We start from the raw sequence: 21,353 nt of genomic DNA on the forward strand, positions 1-21,353 counted from the left end.
AACTTAATTAGATAAGCATATCAGAAGTTACAGGAAAGGGCGCCTGGGTGGCTCAGTTGGTTAAGCAACTGCCTTCGGCTCAGGTCATGATCCTGGAGTCCCGGGATCGAGTCCCACATCGGGCTCCCTGCTCAGCGGGGAGTCTGCTTCTCCCTCTGACCCTCCTCCCTCTCGTGCTCTCTGTCTCTCATTCTCTCTCTCTCTCAAATAAATAAAATCTTAAAAAAAAAAAAGAAGTTACAGGAAGAACAAATTATCCAAACAAGAGAAAGGGAAAAAACCCAGAAATTACTGAAATAGTAAAGAATCATATAGTACACTAAAGGATCCTAAGTTAATTTTTATAAAACTGACAAAAATGATGAACTCTTTGTAGGATGGATTAAGAAAGAAAACAGGTATCAGACATCAGGAATAAAAGAGCATTTTCAGATCTTATAGAACATTAAAAAGATAAAAGAATATTATCAAAAAACTATATACTAAATTTTTGAAAATTTTAGATGATGTTTTAGAAAGATGTTACTAAAACTGACAAGAAGAAAATCTGAAACTTTTTTAAACCCTTTTTTTTTTAAAGATTTTATTTATTTATTTGAGAGAAAGAGAGCATGCACAGGGGCAGAGGGAGAGAGAGGGAGAGAGAGAGAGAAGCAGATTCCCCCGATGAGCAGGGAGCCCCATGCAGGGCTCAATCCCAGGACCCTGGGGTCATGACCTGAGTCGAAAGCAGAGGCTTAACCGACTGAGCCACGCAGGCACCCTGAAAATCTGAAATTGAGATCCTAATTTAAAATTTTTCTTCACAGACAATTATCGGCCCAGATGGTTTCACCTGTGGTTCTACAAAACATTTAAGGAAAAAATAATACAATCCTTACTTCACCTCTTCTAGAGAACCAGAAAATGAGCAAACATTCTTCAAATGTTTTATGAGGCAGGCGTACCCTTGATACCAAGACCTAACAAAGACATTACAAAAAACTTACATCACTCATAAACATATATGCAAAAGAAACCCTAAACAAAATATTAGCAAATCAGATATATAATAATAAATCACTGTAAAAATTGTACAGTTAACCACGTTAACAGAAAATAGGAGAAAAGTCCTATGATCACCCAATAGAAATAGAAAAAGCACTGACGGGTGCCTGGGTGGCTCAGTTGTTAAGCGTCTGCCTTCGGCTCAGGTCATGATCCCAGGGTCCTGGGATCGAGCCCCACATCAGGCTCCCTGCTCCGCGGGAAGACTGCTTCTCCTTCTCCCGCTCCCCCTGCTTGTGTTCCTGCTCTCGCTATCTCTCTCTCTGTCAAATAAATAAATAAAAGCTTAAAAAAAAAGAAAAAGAAAAAAAGCACTGATAATTCAACATCTGCTCCTGAGAAAAACTTTTAACAAATTAGGAACAGAATGGAACATCCTTAATTTTTAACTTATTTATTTAAAAAATAAATAAAACAAACCCCCCAAAAAACCTACAACGAATAACTTACTTAGTGGTAAAATGGTTTCTCTGAGAATGGGAACAAGACTAGAATTCCCACTTTCATAAATTAACTATATGGAGTTAAGCAAAACAAAATAGTGTAAAAGGCCTAAGGATTAGAAAGCAAAAAATCAAATTCATTGACAATATGATTCCATAAAATGAAAATCCAACAGCTATAAGTGAATAGTTTGAATCAGTGAGTTCAGGGCACCTGGGTGGCTCGGTCGGTTAAGGGGCTGACTTTGGCTGAGGTCCCGTATCAGGCTCCCTACTCAGCGGAGAGTCCCCTTCTCCCTCTCCTGCTGCCCCCCCCATGCTCTCTCTCAAATAAATAAAATCTTCAAACTAAATAGAATCAGTGAGTTTGGCAAGGTTGACATATAAAAAGTCAAATAGAAAAATCAGCTGCGTTCCTCTATGTCCATGACAAACACTTCAGAATGGAAATTTTTTTAAGATTTATTTATTTTATTTTAGAGAGAGAGAGAGCACACATGCACAAATGCGGGGAGGGGCAAGGGAGAGGGATAGGGACAAGCAGACTCCCTGCTGAGCGGGGAGCCTGATGCGGGGCTTGATCCCAGGACCCTGGGATCATGGCCTGAGCCGAAGGCAGACGCTTAACGACTGAGCCACCCAGGCGCCCCTGTTTTTATTAGTTTTAAAATAACACCTAAAATAATAGAAAATGCCCATGTTGGAAGACTAAATATTGTATAGCCATCAACTCCTATTGTCATTTTAGTGCCAAACCAACCAAAATCCCAACAGGTTTGTTACTGCTTTTCCTTGTAAACCTGAACAAGCTGATTCTAAGATTTATGTATACAAGCAAAGGTCAAGAAGAGCCAACGAAAAAGACAATCCTGAAGGCGGTAGAAGGATTTGCTCTACTGGGTATCAAGGCCTGTTTTGACTCTCTAGTGATCAGGATAATTCCTGTGATTCTGGGACAATTCCATATGAAAGTAAAATAAAACCCTACCTCATGCCATACCCACCAAATGTGATAGGCAAAACAATAAAGGTTTCTAAAATACCTGTAGGACCCTAAGATAGATAAAGACTTCTTAAAAAGGAAGAAGATGTAAATTAAACTATCCTAAAATTATGAACTTCCTTTCTTAAAAGGACTCCACTGAGAGTCAAGTAGCAAGCTCCAGAGTCGAAGAAGACACCAGGAGCACATATATCTGACAGTGGGCTTCTATCCAGAATACATGAAGAACTCCTTCAAATCAATTAAAAAAAGACAATCCTACAAAAACTGGGCAAAAGGCTTAACAAAAAAGAAAACACAGATGAAAAGGTGCTTAATCTCATCACCATAATAAGCCACCGTTACAGTCACCAGAATGGCTGAAAAATCAAAGACCGAGGGGCAATGGGAACTACTCTAGCCAGTTGTAGGGAATAGAAGAAGGTAACTGTTTTGCAGTATCTCCTAAAGCTAATATGCTCACATCTCTGGCCCAGAAATTCCATTCCTGGGAATATATCCAAGAGAAGTGTGTGACATGTTCACCAAGAGATCAGCTTAAGAATGTTTACAGCAGGGCGCCTGGGTGGCTCAGTCGTTAAGCGTCTGCCTTCGGCTCAGGTCATGATCCCAGGGTCCTGGGATCGAGCCCCACATCGGGCTCCCTGCTCCGCGGGAAGCCCGCTTCTCCCTCTCCCGCTCCCCCTGCTTGTGTTCCTGCTCTCGCTATCTCTCTCTCTGTCAAATAAATAAAAATCTTTAAAAAAAAAAAAAAAATGTTTAAAAAAAAAAAAAAAAGAATGTTTACAGCAGCTTTATTCGTAACAGCCCAAAACAGGGAACAACCCAAATGTCCATCAACAGTAAATGGATAAACTGTGGTACATCTATTCAGTGGATTGCTATAAAGCAATGCAAGTATGGAAATGCATGCAATAATATGAATCTTATAAATAGTACATAGAGTTTTTTCTTCTTAAAAAAGACAGCATTCCATATATAAAGTTCAAAAGCAAACAAACCAAACTGTAAGAATATAAATCAACACAATAGTTAATTCTGGGGAGAAAAGAAAGAGGAATGACTGGCAGGGAAACGACAGGGATTACGTTTGGCTGCCAGGGTTCTACATCCAGACCTAGCTGGTAATTCCACAAGAGTTTGCTTTGTGACAAATCATTGGGCTGTACATTTTTTTCTGTGTACTTTTCCGTATGTGCTATATCTCACAGTACAAATGGTTGATAAGAAAAGCTTAGAAAATTAAAACAAAATTCGAAATACTGGTAATAATGGTGTTTGGGGGTGCATGGAGGAAAAGGGCCCTCAACTGTTCCAAGAAGGAACGTAAATTGGCAAAATCTTTTGGAAGGACAATACTGACAGAATTTATCAATCAATCTAGCAATTTTATTTCCAATAATCTACCTTCAGATATGCCTAGGTGCACTAGGATTAGAGTACAAAAACGGGAATGTCAACATTCTTTTTAACAGTAACAGATTAAAAATAACACCCAAATAAATGACCATGATGTGACCATACTAAAGAGAATGACAATTTCAGGGGGCGTGGAGGCCTTCCAAGGGCCCTCCTACTACAAAACAACTGAATTCCTGTGAACATACCTTTCAGTGCACTGTGGGGCTTATAGAAGGTAAGGGAAATCGCTAACTCAATCCCCTCTTCTCACCCGTCCACCCCCAAAAGAGCCAAAACTAGGGTTTTGAGCAAGGAGCAAATGAGAAGCCTGAGCTGTTCTATAGGCAGCTGTCAGTGGAAGCACTGTTTCTAGGAATAAGCCACAAAGTACAGGGTCCCAACGGAGATTTCTCCCTTAAGCCAAGAATCTGTATCTTCTCTGGAGGAAAGCATCCCCTGTTTAGGTCCCCAGGATTCCCACGGACTAAAGATCAAACATATGAGCTCACAATCATGAACCATTAAAAACCCAAGCAGATAACATAGCATTGATGAATCAGCCAAAATAACAAGGAATTTTTTACCTCTAAGGTTTTATTATGTATCTGATATCAGATAAAGAATATAAAATAACTTCATAAATTGTTTAAAGAACTAAAAGATGAAATTTAAAATTGGGCAAGCAACAAGGAACTATCAAAAATACCAAGCAGAAGTGGAAATGGACCGGGACGTCTGGGTGGCTCAGTTGGTTAAGCGTCTGCCTTCAGCTCAGGTCGTGATCCCAGGGTCCTGGGATCGAGTCCCACATCGGGTTCCTTGCTTAGCAGGGAGTCTGCTTCTCCCTCTCCCTCTGCCGCTCCCCCACTTGTGCACTCTCTCTCTCTAATAATATATATATTTTTTAAAGTGGAAATGGACCAAACAGAACTTTGATAAATAAAAAATATAACTACTGAAATGGAAAACTCAGTGAACAAATAAACTAGCAGGTTAGACACAGGTGAAGAAAGAATCCATGAATGGGAAGGCAGAACTGAAGAAATACCCAGAATGTAGTACAAAGAGACAAAGAGATGAAAAATAGGGACATGCAGTTGACACGTGGAAGATAAAATGAGGTTTGATCTATACCTAATTAGAGTCTCAGAAGAAGAGAATACGATAGCGGAGAAGAGAAAAATATGTGAAGAGAAAATGGCTGAGAATTTTCATAACTAATGGAAGATATAAATCCACAAATAGAGGAAACACAGCATATGTATATGAAGCTGGATAAATAAATACAAAATATGCACACCTAATCACTACGCCCAATAATGAGTGAGAAAGAGAACCTCCTAAAAGCAGGCACAGGAAAAACTCTCCCCCTGAGAAAGGGCAGTTAGACTGATAGAAGACCTCTAAGCAGCCACATCCACAGTCAGATGACATTACATCGAATGATTTAGTGCTGGGAGAAAAACACTGAACCCCTTATTTGTACACAGAAAAAATTACCTTTCAATACTGTGGAGAATATAAACATATCCAGATAAACAGGATGTAGAATTTTCCAAAAGGCTTTCACTAAGTTACTAATGTAATTTCTAGGGGCGCCTGGGTGGTTCAGTTGGTTAAGCGACTGCCTTCGGCTCAGGTCATGATCTCAGGGTCCTGGGATCGAGCCCCGCGTCGGGCTCCCTGCTTGGCGGGAAGCCTGCTTCTCTCTTTCCCACTCCCCCTGCTTGTGTTCCCTCTCTCTCTGTCTCTCTCTCTGTCAAATAAATAAAAAAATAAAATCGTAAAAAAAATATGTAAGTTACTAATGTAATTTCTAAAGGGTTTACTTGAAGAAGAGGAAAACCACAAACAACTGTAGGCCAATAAATTAGATGATTTAGATGAAATAGAGAAACTCCTAAAAAGATACAAACTATCAAAACTGACTCAAGAAGAAACAGACAGTATCATCAGACCTGAAACAAATAAAGAGACTGAACTGGGTATCAAAACACTAACTACAAAGAAAAGTGCAGGCCCAGATGGCTTCACTATTGAATTGCATCAAATATTTAAAGACTAATTAACATCAATCCTTCTCAAAACCCTCCAAAAAGTATAAGGCTGGAACATTCCCAGCTCATGTGACAATGCTAGTATTACCTGATATCAAAACCAAAAAAGACATCATAAAAGATGCAAACTACAGACCAATCTTATGAATATGAACACAGCAATCCTCAACAATATAACAGCAAACTGAATCTAGCAACATGTATGAAGGATCATGTGCCATGACCAAGTACAATTTCTACCAGGAATGTGAGGTGGGTTTTAACATCCAAAAACAAATAAATATTCCATATCTACAAAATTTAAAACAAAAACAAAAACATGATAATCTCAATTTCCACAGAAAAGACATTTGATATACTCCAACATCCCTTCTTGATAAAAACACTCAACAAATTAGGAAAAGCAGCAACCTTCTTCAATCTGATAAAGGATATCTATGAAAAACCCACAGCTAACATCATATATAATGATGAAAGACTAACACTGTCCCAACAAGACCAGGGAAAATCAGGGATGTCTGTTCTTGCAACATCTATTCCACACTGTACTAAAGATTCTAGCTAGGGCAGTTATGCAAGAAAAAGACATAAAAGGCATCCAAATTGGAAAGGAAAAAACAATCTCTAGTCACAGATGATCTTGTAGAGAGAGAATTCTAAGGAATCTACTAAAAATCTGTTAGAATAAAGGAATTCAGCAAGGTTGCAAGCTACAGGATCGATATACAAACACAAACTAATTTCTATACACTTACAACAATCAATTGGAAAACAGAATTAAGAAAAATACATTTACAACAACATCAAAAACAATAAAACATTCAGGAATAACCTTAAGGTACAAAATGCACACTCTGAAAACTACAAATGACTGCTGAAAGAAAACTGAAGATCTAAATAAATTAATTGAAAAGCATCCCATGGGGCGCCTGGGTGGCTCAGTTGGTTGGGCGACTGCCTTTGGCTCAGGTCATGATCCTGGAGTCCCGGGATCGAGTCCCGCATCGGGCTCCCAGCTCAGCGGGGAGTCTGCTTCTCCCTCTGACCCTCCCCCCCCATGTGCTCTCTCTCTCTCTCTCAAATAAATAAATAAAATCTTAAAAAAAAAAAAAGTACTTCTTTAACTGCACACACAGACTTGCAGTATTTCTTCTAGGCAGCTCCTAGAAGAGGTCTTTGAAGGCAAGGTGCCTAGTAAAATGCCAGTTCTGAAGAAATAGCTTCTATATACCATATATTTTCTAAGAATAACTGAATCAGCCATTCAGGTTATACAATGAAATCCTGCTGTGGTTTCCATTGGAGTTAGTAATTTATAATAAGATGTCAAAGATGAGGGGCGCCTGAGTGGCTCAGTTGGTTGAGCGGCTGCCTTCAGCTCAGGTCATGATCCTGGAGTCCCCGGATCGAGTCCCGCATCGGGCTCCCTGCTCGGCGGGGAGTCTGCTTCTCCCTCTGACCCTCATCCCTCTCATGCTCTCTCAAATAAATAAATAAAATCTTTAAAAAAAAAAAAAAAGAAAAGCATCCCACGTGAACAAATGGGAAGATTTACTACTGTAAAGATGGCTATTCTAACTAAAGTGATCTACAGACTCACCACAATCCCTGTAACTATCCCAGCTGGCTTCTTTGTAGAAACTGGCAAGCTGATTCTAAGATTTATATGGAATCACGAGGGGCTCCCAATAGCAAAAACAATCTTGCAAAAGAACAGTAAAGTCGGACAACTTACACGTCCCAATTTCAAATCTTACTAAGAAGCAACACTAATCAAGACAGGGGACCGGTATAAACATAAACATATATACCAAAGGAACACCACTGAGCATTCAGAAATAAACCCATATGTCTACTGTCAACTGATTTGAACAGGGGTGCCAAGAACATTCAGTGGGATTTAAAAAATAATCTTTCCAACAAATGGTGCTGGGACAACTGGACATCAACATGCAAAGCATGAAGCTGGAACCCTACCTCAAATAATATACAAAAATTTACTCAGAATGGATCAAAGAACTAAGTGTAAGAGATAAAACCACAAAATTCTTAGAAGAAAACAGGAAAATATTCATGAGTTTGGATCTAGCAATGGATTCTTAGATATGACACCAAAAGCATGAATACAAGAAAAAACATAAATTAAACCTTATCAAAATCAAAAACATTTTTGCATCAAAGGGCATTTTTCTCAGAAAGTAAAAAGACAACTAATAGAATGGAAGAAAATTATTTGCATATCATATGTGATAAGGGCCCACTTCCCACAATACACAGAATTCTTATAGCTCAGCAAGACAAATTACATCATTTAAAAGTTGGCAAAGGATCTGAATAGACACTTCTCCAAGGAAGGTATACAAACGGGCAAAAAACACACGAAAAAATGCTCTGTCTTCTGGGAAATGCAGATCACAACAAGATACCACTTTACACCCACCAGGATGGCAAAATTCAAGATGATAAATAACAAGTGTCACTGAAAATATGGAGAGGTTGGAACCCTCACATGTTGCTGGTGGGAATGTAAAATGGGACAGCCACTCTGGAACTGTCTGGCAGATCCTGATAAAGTTAAACATAAGTTACCATTTGACCCAGCAATTCCACTCCCAGGTATATACCCGAGAAAAGTACCAACATGTGCACACAACAATTTGTACACAAATACTTACAGCAGCATTATTCGTAATAGTCAAAATGTCCATCAATAATAAATGGATAAAATGTGATATATCTATAGAATGGAGTATTCTTCAACTACACAAAAGGAACAAAGTGTTGATACATGATGCTACATGATGCTACGATGCAGATGAACCTTGAGAACATGCTAAGTGACGGAATCCAGTCATAACAGACCAGGTACTGAATGAGTCCAATTATAAGCAGTGTCTGCAGGAGGTGCATCCCCAGAGATAGGAGCTCACTGGTTGCTTCGGGCTGGTGGGTGGGGAGAAGAGGGGATGACAGCGAAAGGGGGCGGGATTATTCTGAGGTGATGCAAATGTTCTGAAATTGGTGAAAAAATCACTGAGTTACATACTTTAAACAGGTAATTTGTATGGTCTGTAAGTTATATCTCGATAAACCCATTATAGAAAAAAAGAAAACAGGAAAGATCGGAGATGCAAGAACACTGGGCAAAGACAAGGGTAAGCAATACTGTAAACTACGATTTTAGAAAAGAACAAGACAAGGAGAATAGCAGACAACAACTGCATGAAAGTGGGAGAGGTGGGAGAAATGACTGGAACAGACCCAGTTCCTTCTGTTGTGTGTCTGCGGTGGTGGTCACTGATTAACATTAGGCTTCAAATGTGCATGGTCAGACTGGACAAGTAACCACTACAGGGATAGAAAGAGAATGTGCAACTTCCAAACCAACAGAGCAAAAAATGGAATATAAAAACGGACAAGCTGGGGGCGCCTGGGTGGCTCAGTCATTAAAGCGTCTGCCTTCAGCTCAGGTCATGATCGCAGGGTCCCAGGATCGAGCCCCGCATGGGACTCCCTGCTCAGCGGGAAGCCTGCTTCTCCCTCCTCCACTCCCCTTCCCTCTCTCGCCGTGTCTCTCTCTGTCAAATAAATAAATAAAATCTTAAAAAAAAGAGAGAAACGTATAAAAAAAAGTCTTCTGTTGCTTCTCTTAAACAAAGCAGCAGTGCTGTTACCTAGTCCTAATCAGTGTACCCACGTTGTAGACAACACAGGGGAGATTCTGGTGCAAAGACTCCACGTTTGGATCTCTCCTCACACTGAGCACCTCAGAGTATTCCCCACGACATCCTCCATCCTCTTCCTCGACACTGTGACAGCTGCAGGAGAAGGAGCAGCCAAAGCCAAGTGGGGACCAGACACAAGGTGGGGACCAGGACAGGTGAGCCGAGGGCACCAGGGCAGCTGCCCACCTGCCCACGGAGACGGCCACTCGGCTGTGCGCCCCTCCGCCCCTCACCGCATTAGCGTTCAGCCCAACTGACAGCCCAGTGAAGCCTACGGCTCTCTCCAAATAAGATTTTTAAATGCAGAAGATAAACAGCAGGATGACTATATCAAATACCAGAAAATTTTTTAAAACAATGTGTGACACAGTCCTGCACCACCAAACCTCAAGGGTGATGACTAAAGATAACGTGAGGTGTCTAGCCACTATCGTGAGAAACAAACAGGTCTGGTTCTCTCAGTGGCCAAGTCGGGGGTCGTGGTTGTCGCCATACTCACAATGGAGGAAATGCTGAATTTCGGCCAGAGATTAGTGAAAATAAAGATGCCCTTTTCTTGCTATCCAAGTCCAGTGAGCCTCTGAATTCCCTCGGAGCAGGACGAGGCCTGGGGGCAGGGGCGGGTCCCAGCGAGGGCCGCAAGCAGAGGGACGGCTGCTGAGAGGGAAGCGCAGGGCGGTGGCCCTGGGTCCTGGGCCCCAGCACACGGGTGGGAGAGGGCTGGGTCTGGGCTGGCCGGAGCCCTCGGGGAGGAAGGGAAATCCTCCCTGAAAGCTAAGGTTCCGGTCACCACCTGCCTGGGCCACCCGAGGGAAACCACCATTTTTTTTTTTAACTCCCCAATTTTTCTGCTGTAAGCCCCAGGTGCAGGTAATGAGAAACGACATGTCTTGGGAAAGCCCCAAGTTAGTGTTAAGAGCCTACGGAGCACGCAGTGTTTCCAGAAGGGTCTGCCCACCTTCGTCAGTGCAAAGGCCACTGTCCCATCGTCCTCAGTGGAAAGATCAAGTAGCTTCTGATAAAACGCTTCATCATAAGGCCCGTCTATTTGCAACGTTTTTCTGAAAGAGAAGGCACAAAAAAACAGGATGGCAAAGCCGCCTGGAAACGGTTTCTCAGACTACCAATTTAACAGTCACACATCTGCCTTTAAACATCCCAAAGAGCCACCTCTTCCTAACACTAAACTTTGTTCTGAAGCAGCAACTTTAGGGCGTAAGAGCACAACCAGGGAGCCCGGGCTGCCTCCTGTTTATGACACATGGCATCCAGGCAGAGACGCTGGTGAGCGGGGAGGGGCCCGAGGAGTCCAGGTCAGCCTGGCCACAAGCCTGCCACAGACACCTCCAGAGTCCTCCGGCAGAGACCTAGGTCCTGGCAGGGCCGGCGGGTGCGGCGGGCGCGGCTGGCCAGCTGTGGAGCAGCACTGCCCCCCGCAGGCTCAGCCGACACAGGACGGGACGGACGGGACCGCCAGCGAGCCGGCCGGCCCGGGGCCTCCTTCACAGGCTGGGCCTGGGAGTGGCCGCGGCTGGGGTGAGCCCCTTCCCCCATCCCCGTCTTGCCCTCAGGAATGCTCGGGGCCCACTCAGCCTGGCCAGGGCAGGGCTGCAAGGGCCTGGGCCTCACCTCTCCTCAGGAAACTCCTCCAGGTACCGCTCAACCCGCCGGTACAGAGGGTAGAGGCCTTCGATGTCCAGCAGGTCCAACATCTGCACCTGGAGGGTTTTGTACAGAAGACAGCCCTTCGGTAACCCCGAGCACTCCGGGCTGTTTTTTCCTACCAAGAATATCGGGAAAACAAGAGGTTTCCTGTCAAGGACTGAAGAAAGCCTGGGCACGGGCCACACCCTGCCTCACGGAGCTGCTGGGACACGGGGCCAGGCGCCAAAGACAGGCAGGGGACCCGCGTCTCGCTCCGTGCTGCTCCCTCTCGAAGGCCTTCAGCTCATCACAGCAGCCCAGACCTCAGTGCAGACACGGCTCTCAGTCTGAATTAGCCAGGCACAAAAATTTTAAATGACCACACTGACGTCCCCAAACCTGGGAGACCATGTCTGTGGAGCCCAGAGCCACAGCCCATGCTGATGGGTGGGTGGCCACATGGGACGGCAGTCAAAGCCGCCGCTGATAAACCCGCAGCAGGGAGCGGTCACCGCGGGGTCAGGGTGGGCACCAGGGGCCGTGCCCCGGGGAAGACAGGGTCCCGGCCCATCCCTCCCCCTTGAAGGGGGCAGCCGTGTGCAGTATGGACACTTTGACCTCTGACGTCCCACTGCTGGCAGGACACACTCAGCCACTTGAGACAGGGTGAAAACACACAGACCCAGCTAGGGGGATTTGCTGAAATTACAGGCTGTGTGTGGAGTACCTACCTCGTGGTCAATAAAAATTTCAAAAAATACGATTGCTGACATGCATTTGGTTGTTAGGCAAAAATATCAGATTACGAAGTAGCATGTAGAGCATGATTGGTCGTCCTAGACTGCACGTCCCATGGGTCAGGCTGTGTCAGCCTGTGTCCAGGGTAGGCCTGGAAGAAAAGTCCCAGATGCCAGTGGAGTCTCAGCATCCATCTGTGTCCTTCCAGACACATTCTGTCGTCTACTTAAGAGCCCCAATACGGGCATAATTCTACCACAATTTTCTGGAGTGATCAGGTATCACTTTTTTATGAAAAAAGCCACAAAATTCATTTGTGCTAAGAAAAATATGGCCCAGGGACGCCTGGGTGGCTCAGTCATTAAGCGTCTGCCTTCGGCTCAGGTCATGATCCCAGGGTCCTGGGATCGAGCCCCGCATCGGGCTCCCTGCTCCGCGGGAAGCCTGCTTCTCCCTCTCCCACTCCCCCTGCTTGTGTTCCCTCCCTCGCTGTGTCTCTGTCAAATAAAGAAATAAAATCTTTTTAAAAAATAAAAGTATTGGGGCGCCTGGGTGGCTCAGTTGGTTAAGCGACTGCCTTCGGCTCAGTCATAATCTCAGGGTCCTGGGCATCGGGCTCCCTGCTCCACAGGAAGCCTGCTTCTCCCTCTCCCACTCCCCCTGCTTGTGTTCCCTCTCTCGCTGTCTCTCTCTCTGTCAAATAAGTAAATAAAATCTTTAAAAAAAGAAAGAATGAAAGAAAAATTCGGCACGAGGGGCAGACGGCGGGTGATCAGCCATGCCCAGGCCGCCACTCCGCAAACACGGCAGCACGAGAAGCCACGCAGGAGCAAGGCCACGGTCTCCCTGCATCACACCCTGCGGCGGCCGCCAGGGACCACAGGGCCTTCAGCCCGAAACGGGAATGATCTGAGTCTTCCTCGTCAGCCCCCGAAAGGAAGCTCCTGGCTACGGCTCCTCATGACACAGGCCTGCGCGTGGCATGGAGCCCACCAGCACACGACCAAGGGACAAATGAGGAGCCTGGGAACATTCACGGCAAAACTCCAAACCTGCCACCACCAAGCTGCCTCAAAGCTGGAACGCCCACTGAGTCACAGCCAGCCCACTGGCAAGTGGAAGTTGTGGGGGCCACCCCACCCCAAAGGGCGCAGAGCTGTGGGACTCCGGCCTTCCGAGCCTCAGCTCTCCCCCCGCCGGAGAAAAGCTACCCCTCAGGGTGGCCATGCTGACGAGACGGGCTCACAGGGAAAGTGTTCAGCAAACTACTGAGGACGCACAGACACGGGGAGCGGTGTTTTAGGGGAAAACCCTATAGCTCAGATAAAAGATGAGGCAGGGCGTCTCCCCAGCAGGGCTGGGAGGCAGGGAGGGCCGGCAGTGGGGAGCCCTGATGAGGCCCAGGCTGCTCCCGCAAGAGCTCCGTGAGGCCAGGCAGGACCCTGGCAGGTCACGCCACACTCTGCCCGCCCCTGCGCCCAGCGTGGCCTACCTTGGCGGTGCAAGCTCCTGCCGAAAGGGCTGGCTTCACAGACACGAGGACCCCGTGGCCCAGGCCCCCGCCTCAGGGCACCTGCCCAGCCCTTGTCCGAGCCGCTCAGCAGCACCCGCGTGATGACCCGCACCAGCTCCCGGATCACAGCCCTCGTGCAGTGGGGCCCGCTGGCCAGGCCGTTGGAAGGGAAGAAGAAGGGCTTCAGGTGGTGTGCGAGCTCGTTCCAGTCAGCCACGGGGCTGCGGGCATCTGTGCAGCCGTAGATCAGCTCACCGTTCTTCAGGCAGGGAGAGAGACAGGGAAACGTCAACTCCACGGGCTGGGGGCAGAACACCTTTGTCTCTGCCCACTGGGCAGGCAAAGGGACTTGACACCCTACATCTGTCTCCGTCTGGGGCCCTGCACACCACGGCCCTCCAGGGAAAACCGCCCTCACACACTGTGTCACTGGCCAAGAGGCAAATCCCATCAGAACATGGAGTAGAACAAATGTTCCCCAAACCTAAGGCCAGTCCTGGCCTAAAACACAAGGCCTCAGGCAAACGCAGCCCAAAGCCCAAACCCGCAAAGACCCCAGCCTGTTTATCCGAGAAGCCATGTGACACCCATGCTCCTAAGGGACACACAGTGTCAGTCTGACCCCGAGCAGGCAAGCTTCTTGGCCAGTGTGGGTATCCGTGGGCCACCTGCATCTTGGGGACTTCTGTCCTCTGCGACAGGCGGGGCCACGCTTCCTGCCAGGGCGGGTGAGGCTGCCCGTGTCACCACGTGCACTGTTTCGTCCCCGAGGCCATCCTGCCTTTTAAAACCAAGTCCAGCAAAGACACTCCCATGGCACCGATGTTCCCAGGGCTGCGAGCAGGGCTGCCAAGCGGGCTGACCCTGTGACCAAGGGACCCTTATCCCCACACGCCTGAGCAGCAGTGACCAACTCCTTGTCCCCTGGTTTCCCCATCTGAGAGAGGGTGTGGTCAGCAGCACCCGGACAGTCCCCAGGGGCCCCCTGACACTCACACCCTGTAGCCCCCTCCCCACAGTGGAGCGTGAGCCACAGGACATCCCTGGCGAGACCACGTTACAAAAGATGCCACGGCTTCCCTCTCGTGCCGCTCCTCTCAAGCCACGTGGCCCCGCTGAGCAGACCCTGGAGCTCCGCCCCCGGCCAGGAACCAAGGCGTCCTGCCCACACCATTAAGGACGCCATCCTGGGAGCCCAGCCTCGGGCCCTCGCCAAGCTGTCAGAGAGGACACGGCCTCGAGAGGGACCCGGCGCCAGGACCAGCTATGCCGCTCAATTCCAGGCCACGGAACCGAGAGCTGGGGTGTGGTTGTTACGTAGCAGCAGACTGCTGCGTATCAGCAGACTGATCTGGACTGGCCCCAGCAATGTCCTCCTAACACAGAGGAGGACGGTCCCTGCCCCCGGTGGCACTTGGCAATTCAGTCCCCAGGGTGTGGACTGGGCATTCGTCCTTCATCTGGGTCCTGCGATGCAGGAGTGCGCGGGATGCCTCCCGGGGGGTCTCCTGTCATGCATCGGAGCAAGAGGCACACAACTGAGGTCACTGCTGGCCCCGGGACCCAGCGGAGCCGTGACGAGACGACTGACCCTTGAGATGGGCCTTACCGGCAGGAAGAAGGCATGCCAGGCAAAGGGCCAGCAGGAGCTCCTGCTGGGGAAAGAGGCCAAGGCGAAGCACTAAGGGAAACCGGGCACTGGGGGCTGCCACCAGGTCTGGTGCAGGAGCCGCCGTGGCCCATGGAGCCGCCCTCCTCCAGGCCTGCGAGCCGCCGAGGGACTGCGGGCCAGCGGAAGCCTCTTCTCCCCAGGGTCCAAAATCCACGCAAGTACAGATGAATGGGACATCGGCGGAGTGCCGTTGTCCCGGGCTCCGTGACAAGGCGCCACAGCCCCCACGTCTCACAAGTGTCCAGTGTTGGGGTGGACACGGCCTCAGCTGTGGAGTCTGTGCAGAACACTCAGGCACGCAGGGAAGAGACTGCCACAGCGGACGGTGGTGGCACCAGCCAGGGCCCGGGAAACGGCCCACACCTGACCCTGAGAACCGAAGCCTGGCTCAGCGACGGCACGTGCAGGAACGCGCACTGTCGCTCCAGACAGCGTTCGGAAAAGCCAGCCTGCGTCACTTCTCTTAGTCCCGGCCCCAGAGCAGGCACAGTCAGCAAAGGATCCGCCGGGGAAACTGCCCGCCTCACTAAAGGTTCCAGATCAATCCCCAGATGAAGGAGGACTCATCTTTAGGACTGAAATACAAAATCCCTTCAGTCTTCATGACAATTAAAAATAAAAACTGACTGTGAAACAGGCCCTTTCTCTAGAATTGGGAAGGTGGAGCAGATGGGTTAAAGTCCACGGACTCTGACCAGATTTCTGAGCCAGATGGGGGAAAGCAGGTGAAGAGGAGGCTCCCCGCCCACCCTCCCAAGTTCACTCTGAGGGACATCCGTGTGCAGAGCACCCCCATCCGCCCAGAGCAGGATGCAGAGGGCACGAGGCTGTCCGGATACGACAGCCCTGCTTTTCCACGCACACGCAGTGCTCGCAAGCCTGGCCCGCGCCACAGACTCGCGCTCCCACGGAACGCCGAACGGGGATGCAGCCGGGGCAGGAGGCAGGGTCAGGGGTGAGGAGAAAAGGAGACGGCGAGGGGGACCCGAGCGGACACATTTCCAACACAGGCCACACTGAGCCCTCCTCCAGCTCTGGGCCAGCCCTGCTCCCCGCCCGCCTCGGCCTCACCGGACTCCCGCCAGCAGGCAACCACAGGGTGTCAGGGAGCTGGGTCAGGGAGCCTGCAGATGGCGGAGAAGGAGCTGAAGGTGCCAGGGCCAGTGTCGGGCGGCGAACGCTCCCCGTGCAGGGCCAGGAGCCCCAGAGCCACTGGGACTTGGCTCACTGACCAGATCTGGGAATTACACGTTCCCTCAATCAACTGCGACCAAAGGCACAGGTGGGGCCACTCTCTCAGAGATGCAGAGAACCCCTGGGACGCAGCCCAGCGGAGTCGGGGCCGTCCTGTCCCAGAACCCGAGCTGGGCTGTGTGCCCCCAGGGAGCCAAGGCCGCCCAGTGGTCCAGGAGCTGATGTCCCACACTCTAGGGGTCAGAGGATGCCACGCCTGTGGAACGCGGCTTGGAAAAAGAACCAAAGGACTTTGCACCAAGGCAGCCCCAGCCCAGACGCCCTCATCTGCGGGACCGAAGTGCCCTGGGTTCGCCCAACCTGGTGAACACCCAGTGGCCCCTCCGCTGAAGTGGCACGAAAGAGAAGCAACTCTTACCTTAAATATCTTTAAGTTGTTCTGAGCTTCCTGTAACAAGCTCTTCAAGGCAAAGTGCATTCTCTGCTTATTTCTAAAAGGAAAAGACACGATTGATAGAATTACGAGCAGTCTTTGCTTTCACCTGCCTGTGGCTCAGGGGACGGGACTCAGGGGATGTGCCTGTGAGGGCAGCTTGGAGGCTTCAGGCTCTGGGGGCTAAGGAGCCACATGCCCCCAGCCTTTCTCAAGGAGGCCCCCCATCACTGTTCCTAACCCCCCCTGCTCCCCAGCCGCTGCCCCCCACAGCTGAGCTGACCCCAGGCAAGAACCCTGAGCTCTGCCCAGGACCCTGGCTACCGGCCGGCGAGTGGCCCCCTCCCCCGCCCCCATGGAAGGCGGCACTAAGGCCAAAGGAGAAGTGCTCTCTTACCCTGAGTAGAGGTCGAGGGGACAGTATTTACTTATCTGCTTCCACTTCCCAGTTGCCACCTGTTAAGAAAGCACCAAGTGCTGTAAATGACCGGCTGGGGCAGCACGAGGCCAACGCCTCCGAGAGATGACGAGGGCGCCGAAGGTCCCCGCAGAGGCCAGCACCCAGGGGCCCATCATCACTAGTGGGGCTGGAGCTTGAGTCCAACCCCAAGAACCCTCAGCCCTCCTCTGAGCCTCAGGTGGCTGCCAGCCCAGCCCCCCCCACACACGAGCAGGGAAGCTGGCAGCCAGCACCTTTTCAAAATGACACAGCGAAAGCAGCCTCTTTCTACAGCCAGCAGCACACGGTCTACAAAATGACACGGCTAAACTCTGCTAATCAGATGAACAAACCCTTGTAATGTTCAGGAAGAGGAGGGTGTGGCTAGTAATTTCATGTTTGGGGGGAGAAGATACATTGGCACAACCTTCTGAAAGTCAACTTGCTGGTTTCCATCAAATTTGCAATGTGGGTATCCCCTGACTTGGCAAATCTATGAGGAGTCATGAGATCAAGAATGCTCACTGCAGCCTGACTGTAACAGCGAGGTCGGGAAACAGCTTCACAGGGCATCTGCTCCCGTGGGCCACATGCTAAATGAAGGAATGAATAAACGACATCCAGCTTACAGAGAGAGGCAAAACAAAAAATCACCAACATTTATTCAATAAAAAAACGCAATTTGCCTAGGTGGAAATGTTGTTACTTTGCTTAAAAAAAAGGGGGGGGCCTCCATATGTGCATATATCCAATACACGCTGAAAAAGCCTTGAAGGATACACAACAAACAATCTTCAAGGATTAGTTAAGTGAAAAAAGCAATTAGCAGAACAACTACATATGGCCAGATCCCATATTTGCTTTATAAAAGTGTATGTGTCCATGCACATGTGAGCACACGCCAGAATACATGTGGGAAAAGGCATCATCTCATTTCCACTTGGATAACATGTATGTTTGTGTTGGCACAGAGAGAAGTCTGGAAGGATGTGCCAACTGACAACACGGGTTACCTCTGGGAAATTCCATATTTTATCAGTTAAATGAGCAGGTATTGCTTCATAGTAAAAACCAGTTCTTAAAAAATCCATCAAATGAATGGTGACAATGAAGACCACCTCCTAAATGCTGACATACCTTATTTTCCCTAAGAGCCTAGAAAGTTGTAACACCACAAAGAAAAGATGGGGTGAGTCAGCAAAAATGGTGGAATAAAGACCTCTGGAAATTCTCTCCTCCATAGGGGCAATGAGAAAACTGGCAAAAACTGTCAGAATCAAAATTTTCAGGGGCACCTGGGTGGCCTAGTCGTTAAGTATCTGCCTTCGGCTCAGGTCACGATCCCCAGGTCCTGGGATGGAGCCCCGCATCGGGCTCCCTGCTCAGCGGGAAGCCTGCTTCTCCCTCTCCCTCTGCCTCTTCCCTCTGCTTATGCTCTCTTTCCCTCGCTCTCAAATAAATAAAATCTTTCAAAAAAAAAAAAAAACGGGGGCGCCTGGGTGGCTCAGTTGGTTAAGCGACTGCCTTCGGCTCAGGTCATGATCCTGGAGTCCCGGGATCGAGTCCCGCATCGGGCTCCCTGCTCGGCAGGGAGTCTGCTTCTCCCTCTGACCCTCCCCCATCTCATGTGCTCTCTCTCTCTCTCTCAAATAAATAAATAAATAAAATCTTAAAAAAAACAAAAACCCAAACTTTCAGAATTCTGAAAATTAACCAAAGGCTTGCAACAATCTGGGGAGCATTTACTCAAGAAAAATGGCCAAATCTAGGAACAGTGAACTTTGTGTCATTTTTAATGCTCTCTTCCCACCCCTCTCTCTAGCTCTAAGGAAACCTTAAAAACCAACAACCCCAATCCTCGTGAAAACCCTGGCAGCCACCAGAGGGGGCTGAACCAGGCAGGAGTTTCTCCAAACCCTCATTCCCAAAGAATGGTCATTATGTGACCTATCTCTTGATTTCCCATTTTTGTTACCTGACTCAGAGCTTACCAAGTGCAAAAGGGGCATTTTCCCAAGGGGCATTTGTGAAAACTATCAGAGGCGACTGTTTAACTTCATGGCTACCTGAGAGAGTGGATAACAATTCAATAAAATAAAAGCTGTGGCAAACAATTAGGCTAACCTAAAGCTAAAAAAAGAGAAAAAGCTGAGAAATGAGACCCAACACAGGCTTTGGAAAGCTACAGCATAACCTGGGCATCTACAAGGCCATGCGCAGGCTCTGGAAAGACCTTAAAAGGCCCTCCCCTTCTGCTGATCTGAGGTTCTGAGGAAGTGAAGGCTAAGGAGAGTTGCAACCGCCATGCTGAGTGTTGATGGTGGGCCCTGCGTGCACACAGAGCCACTCAGCAGAGACTTACTGGTTGCAGACATTCAGGAAAATCTCAGTGCTTAAGAACTGTCAACCAAGAGTTCTTCATCTATTAAACTATCCTTTAAAATGAAGGAGTGATTAAGACACTGCCAGAAAAACAGTAACTAAAAAAAATCTGTTGTTAGTTAACCTGCCCTACAAGAAATACTAAAGGAAACCCTTCAGGCTTAAATGAAAGGGCACTAGACAGTAACTCAAATCCATGTGAAGAAATAAAGAGCACAGCAGTAAAGAAACTACACAAGTAGATAAACATAAAAGACAATACAGATATATTCTGTTTGTGATTTTTTGATCCCATCCCCTTTAAAGACAAAATGTCCCTCACATGGCATAAGGCAATCGTCAGGAATCTATATTGACAAGCATACTATATATAAAGGTTAATTTGTGAGGGGGAAGGCAACAAAGCTACAAGGAGCAGTTTTTGTACACCAGTGAAATTAAGTTGGTATTAACTGAGCTAGACTGTTTAGCTTAAGATGTTAAATTAAAGAGTGACTAGACAGAAAATCAGCAACAAAACAGAAGACTTGAACCACACTCTAAACCAACTAGATCTAACAAACATCTATAGGACACTCTACCCAGCAACAGCAGAATACACAATCTGATAATGCAAACATGGAACATTCTCAAGGAGACACGAAGTCATGCAGATGTTCTCCAAACTCAGTGAAATGAAATTAGAAATCAACAGCTTAAAAAAAAAAAAATTGAGAAACTCACAAATATGAGAAATCTAAACACATTCCTAATAATCAATGAGTCAAAGAAGAAATCTACAGGGAAATCAGAAAATTGAGACAGAATGAAAATGCAACATACCAAAATTTATGTCAGGCAGAGAGAGCAGGGATTGCATGGAAATTTATACTTATAAACACCTATATAAAAAAGAAGAAAAATCTCAAATCAATAACCTACATTTCTACACTAATGAACTAGAAAAGTAAGGCCAACCTAAATCCAATGCAGATAGAGGGAAGGAAATAATAAAGATTAGTGCAGAGACAGATGAAATGAAAAATAGGGAGAAAAATGAAGAAAAAGAACAAAGCCATAAGTTGTTTCTTTGAAAAGATCAACAGTTATTACAAATCCTTTGGCTAGATCAAGAAAAGTGCCTAAAAAAAAGAAACGAAAGAAAGGATGTTACTACCAACCTTGCAGAAATAAAGAAGAATGTTAGATGAGTATTATCAACCAAGAAATTAGATGAAATGCACAAATTTTTAGAAACACACAACTACCACAACTGAGTCAGGAAGAAATAGAGAATCTGAACAGAATAAATATAAAAGAAAAAATCTTCCAATAAAGGAAACCCCAGGACCAGATGATTTCACTAGTTAATTCTACCAAATGATTAAAGAAGAATCAACACCGATACTCAAACTCTTCCAAAAAATTAGAAGGGAGAGAAGCAAACACTTCCTAAATCATTCTATGAAGCCAGTTATCACCCTGATACCAAAACCAGACAAAACATCACTACAAAAGAATACTGCAGGCCAGTATCTCTTAAGGAAAAGACCTTCAATAAAAACAATAAAAACTAACAAACCACATTTAGCAGCATATTTAAGGGATTTTACACCTATAATAAAGTGGGATTTATCCCAGAAATACAAGGGTGGTTCAACATATGAAAATCAATGTAATAGA

At 47.2% G+C, this 21,353-nt stretch overlaps 1 protein-coding gene across 5 annotated transcripts in view; it reads right to left on the reverse strand.

Moving 5' to 3' along the window:
• The window catches only part of IPPK (inositol-pentakisphosphate 2-kinase), a 45,378-nt gene that overhangs the window by 7,574 nt on the left and 16,451 nt on the right, over positions 1–21,353 (reverse strand). For all 5 annotated transcript variants that reach the window (XM_064579253.1, XM_045882072.2, XM_064579250.1 and 2 more), the window contains 5 exons: positions 17,268–17,326; positions 16,856–16,928; positions 13,551–13,830; positions 11,306–11,456; positions 10,635–10,737 (listed from right to left, as the gene is read on the reverse strand). In XM_064579253.1, the coding sequence (XP_064435323.1) occupies positions 10,635–10,737; positions 11,306–11,456; positions 13,551–13,830; positions 16,856–16,928; positions 17,268–17,326 (666 nt within the window). The remainder of the gene's footprint in view (positions 1–10,634; positions 10,738–11,305; positions 11,457–13,550; positions 13,831–16,855; positions 16,929–17,267; positions 17,327–21,353) is intronic.

The sequence above is a fragment of the Mirounga angustirostris genome, unplaced genomic scaffold, assembly GCF_029215605.1.
Source record: "Mirounga angustirostris isolate CCGP_5_RB_7025 unplaced genomic scaffold, mMirAng1.0.hap1 SCAF_15, whole genome shotgun sequence".
In the NCBI taxonomy this organism is placed as follows: Eukaryota; Metazoa; Chordata; class Mammalia; order Carnivora; family Phocidae; genus Mirounga; species Mirounga angustirostris.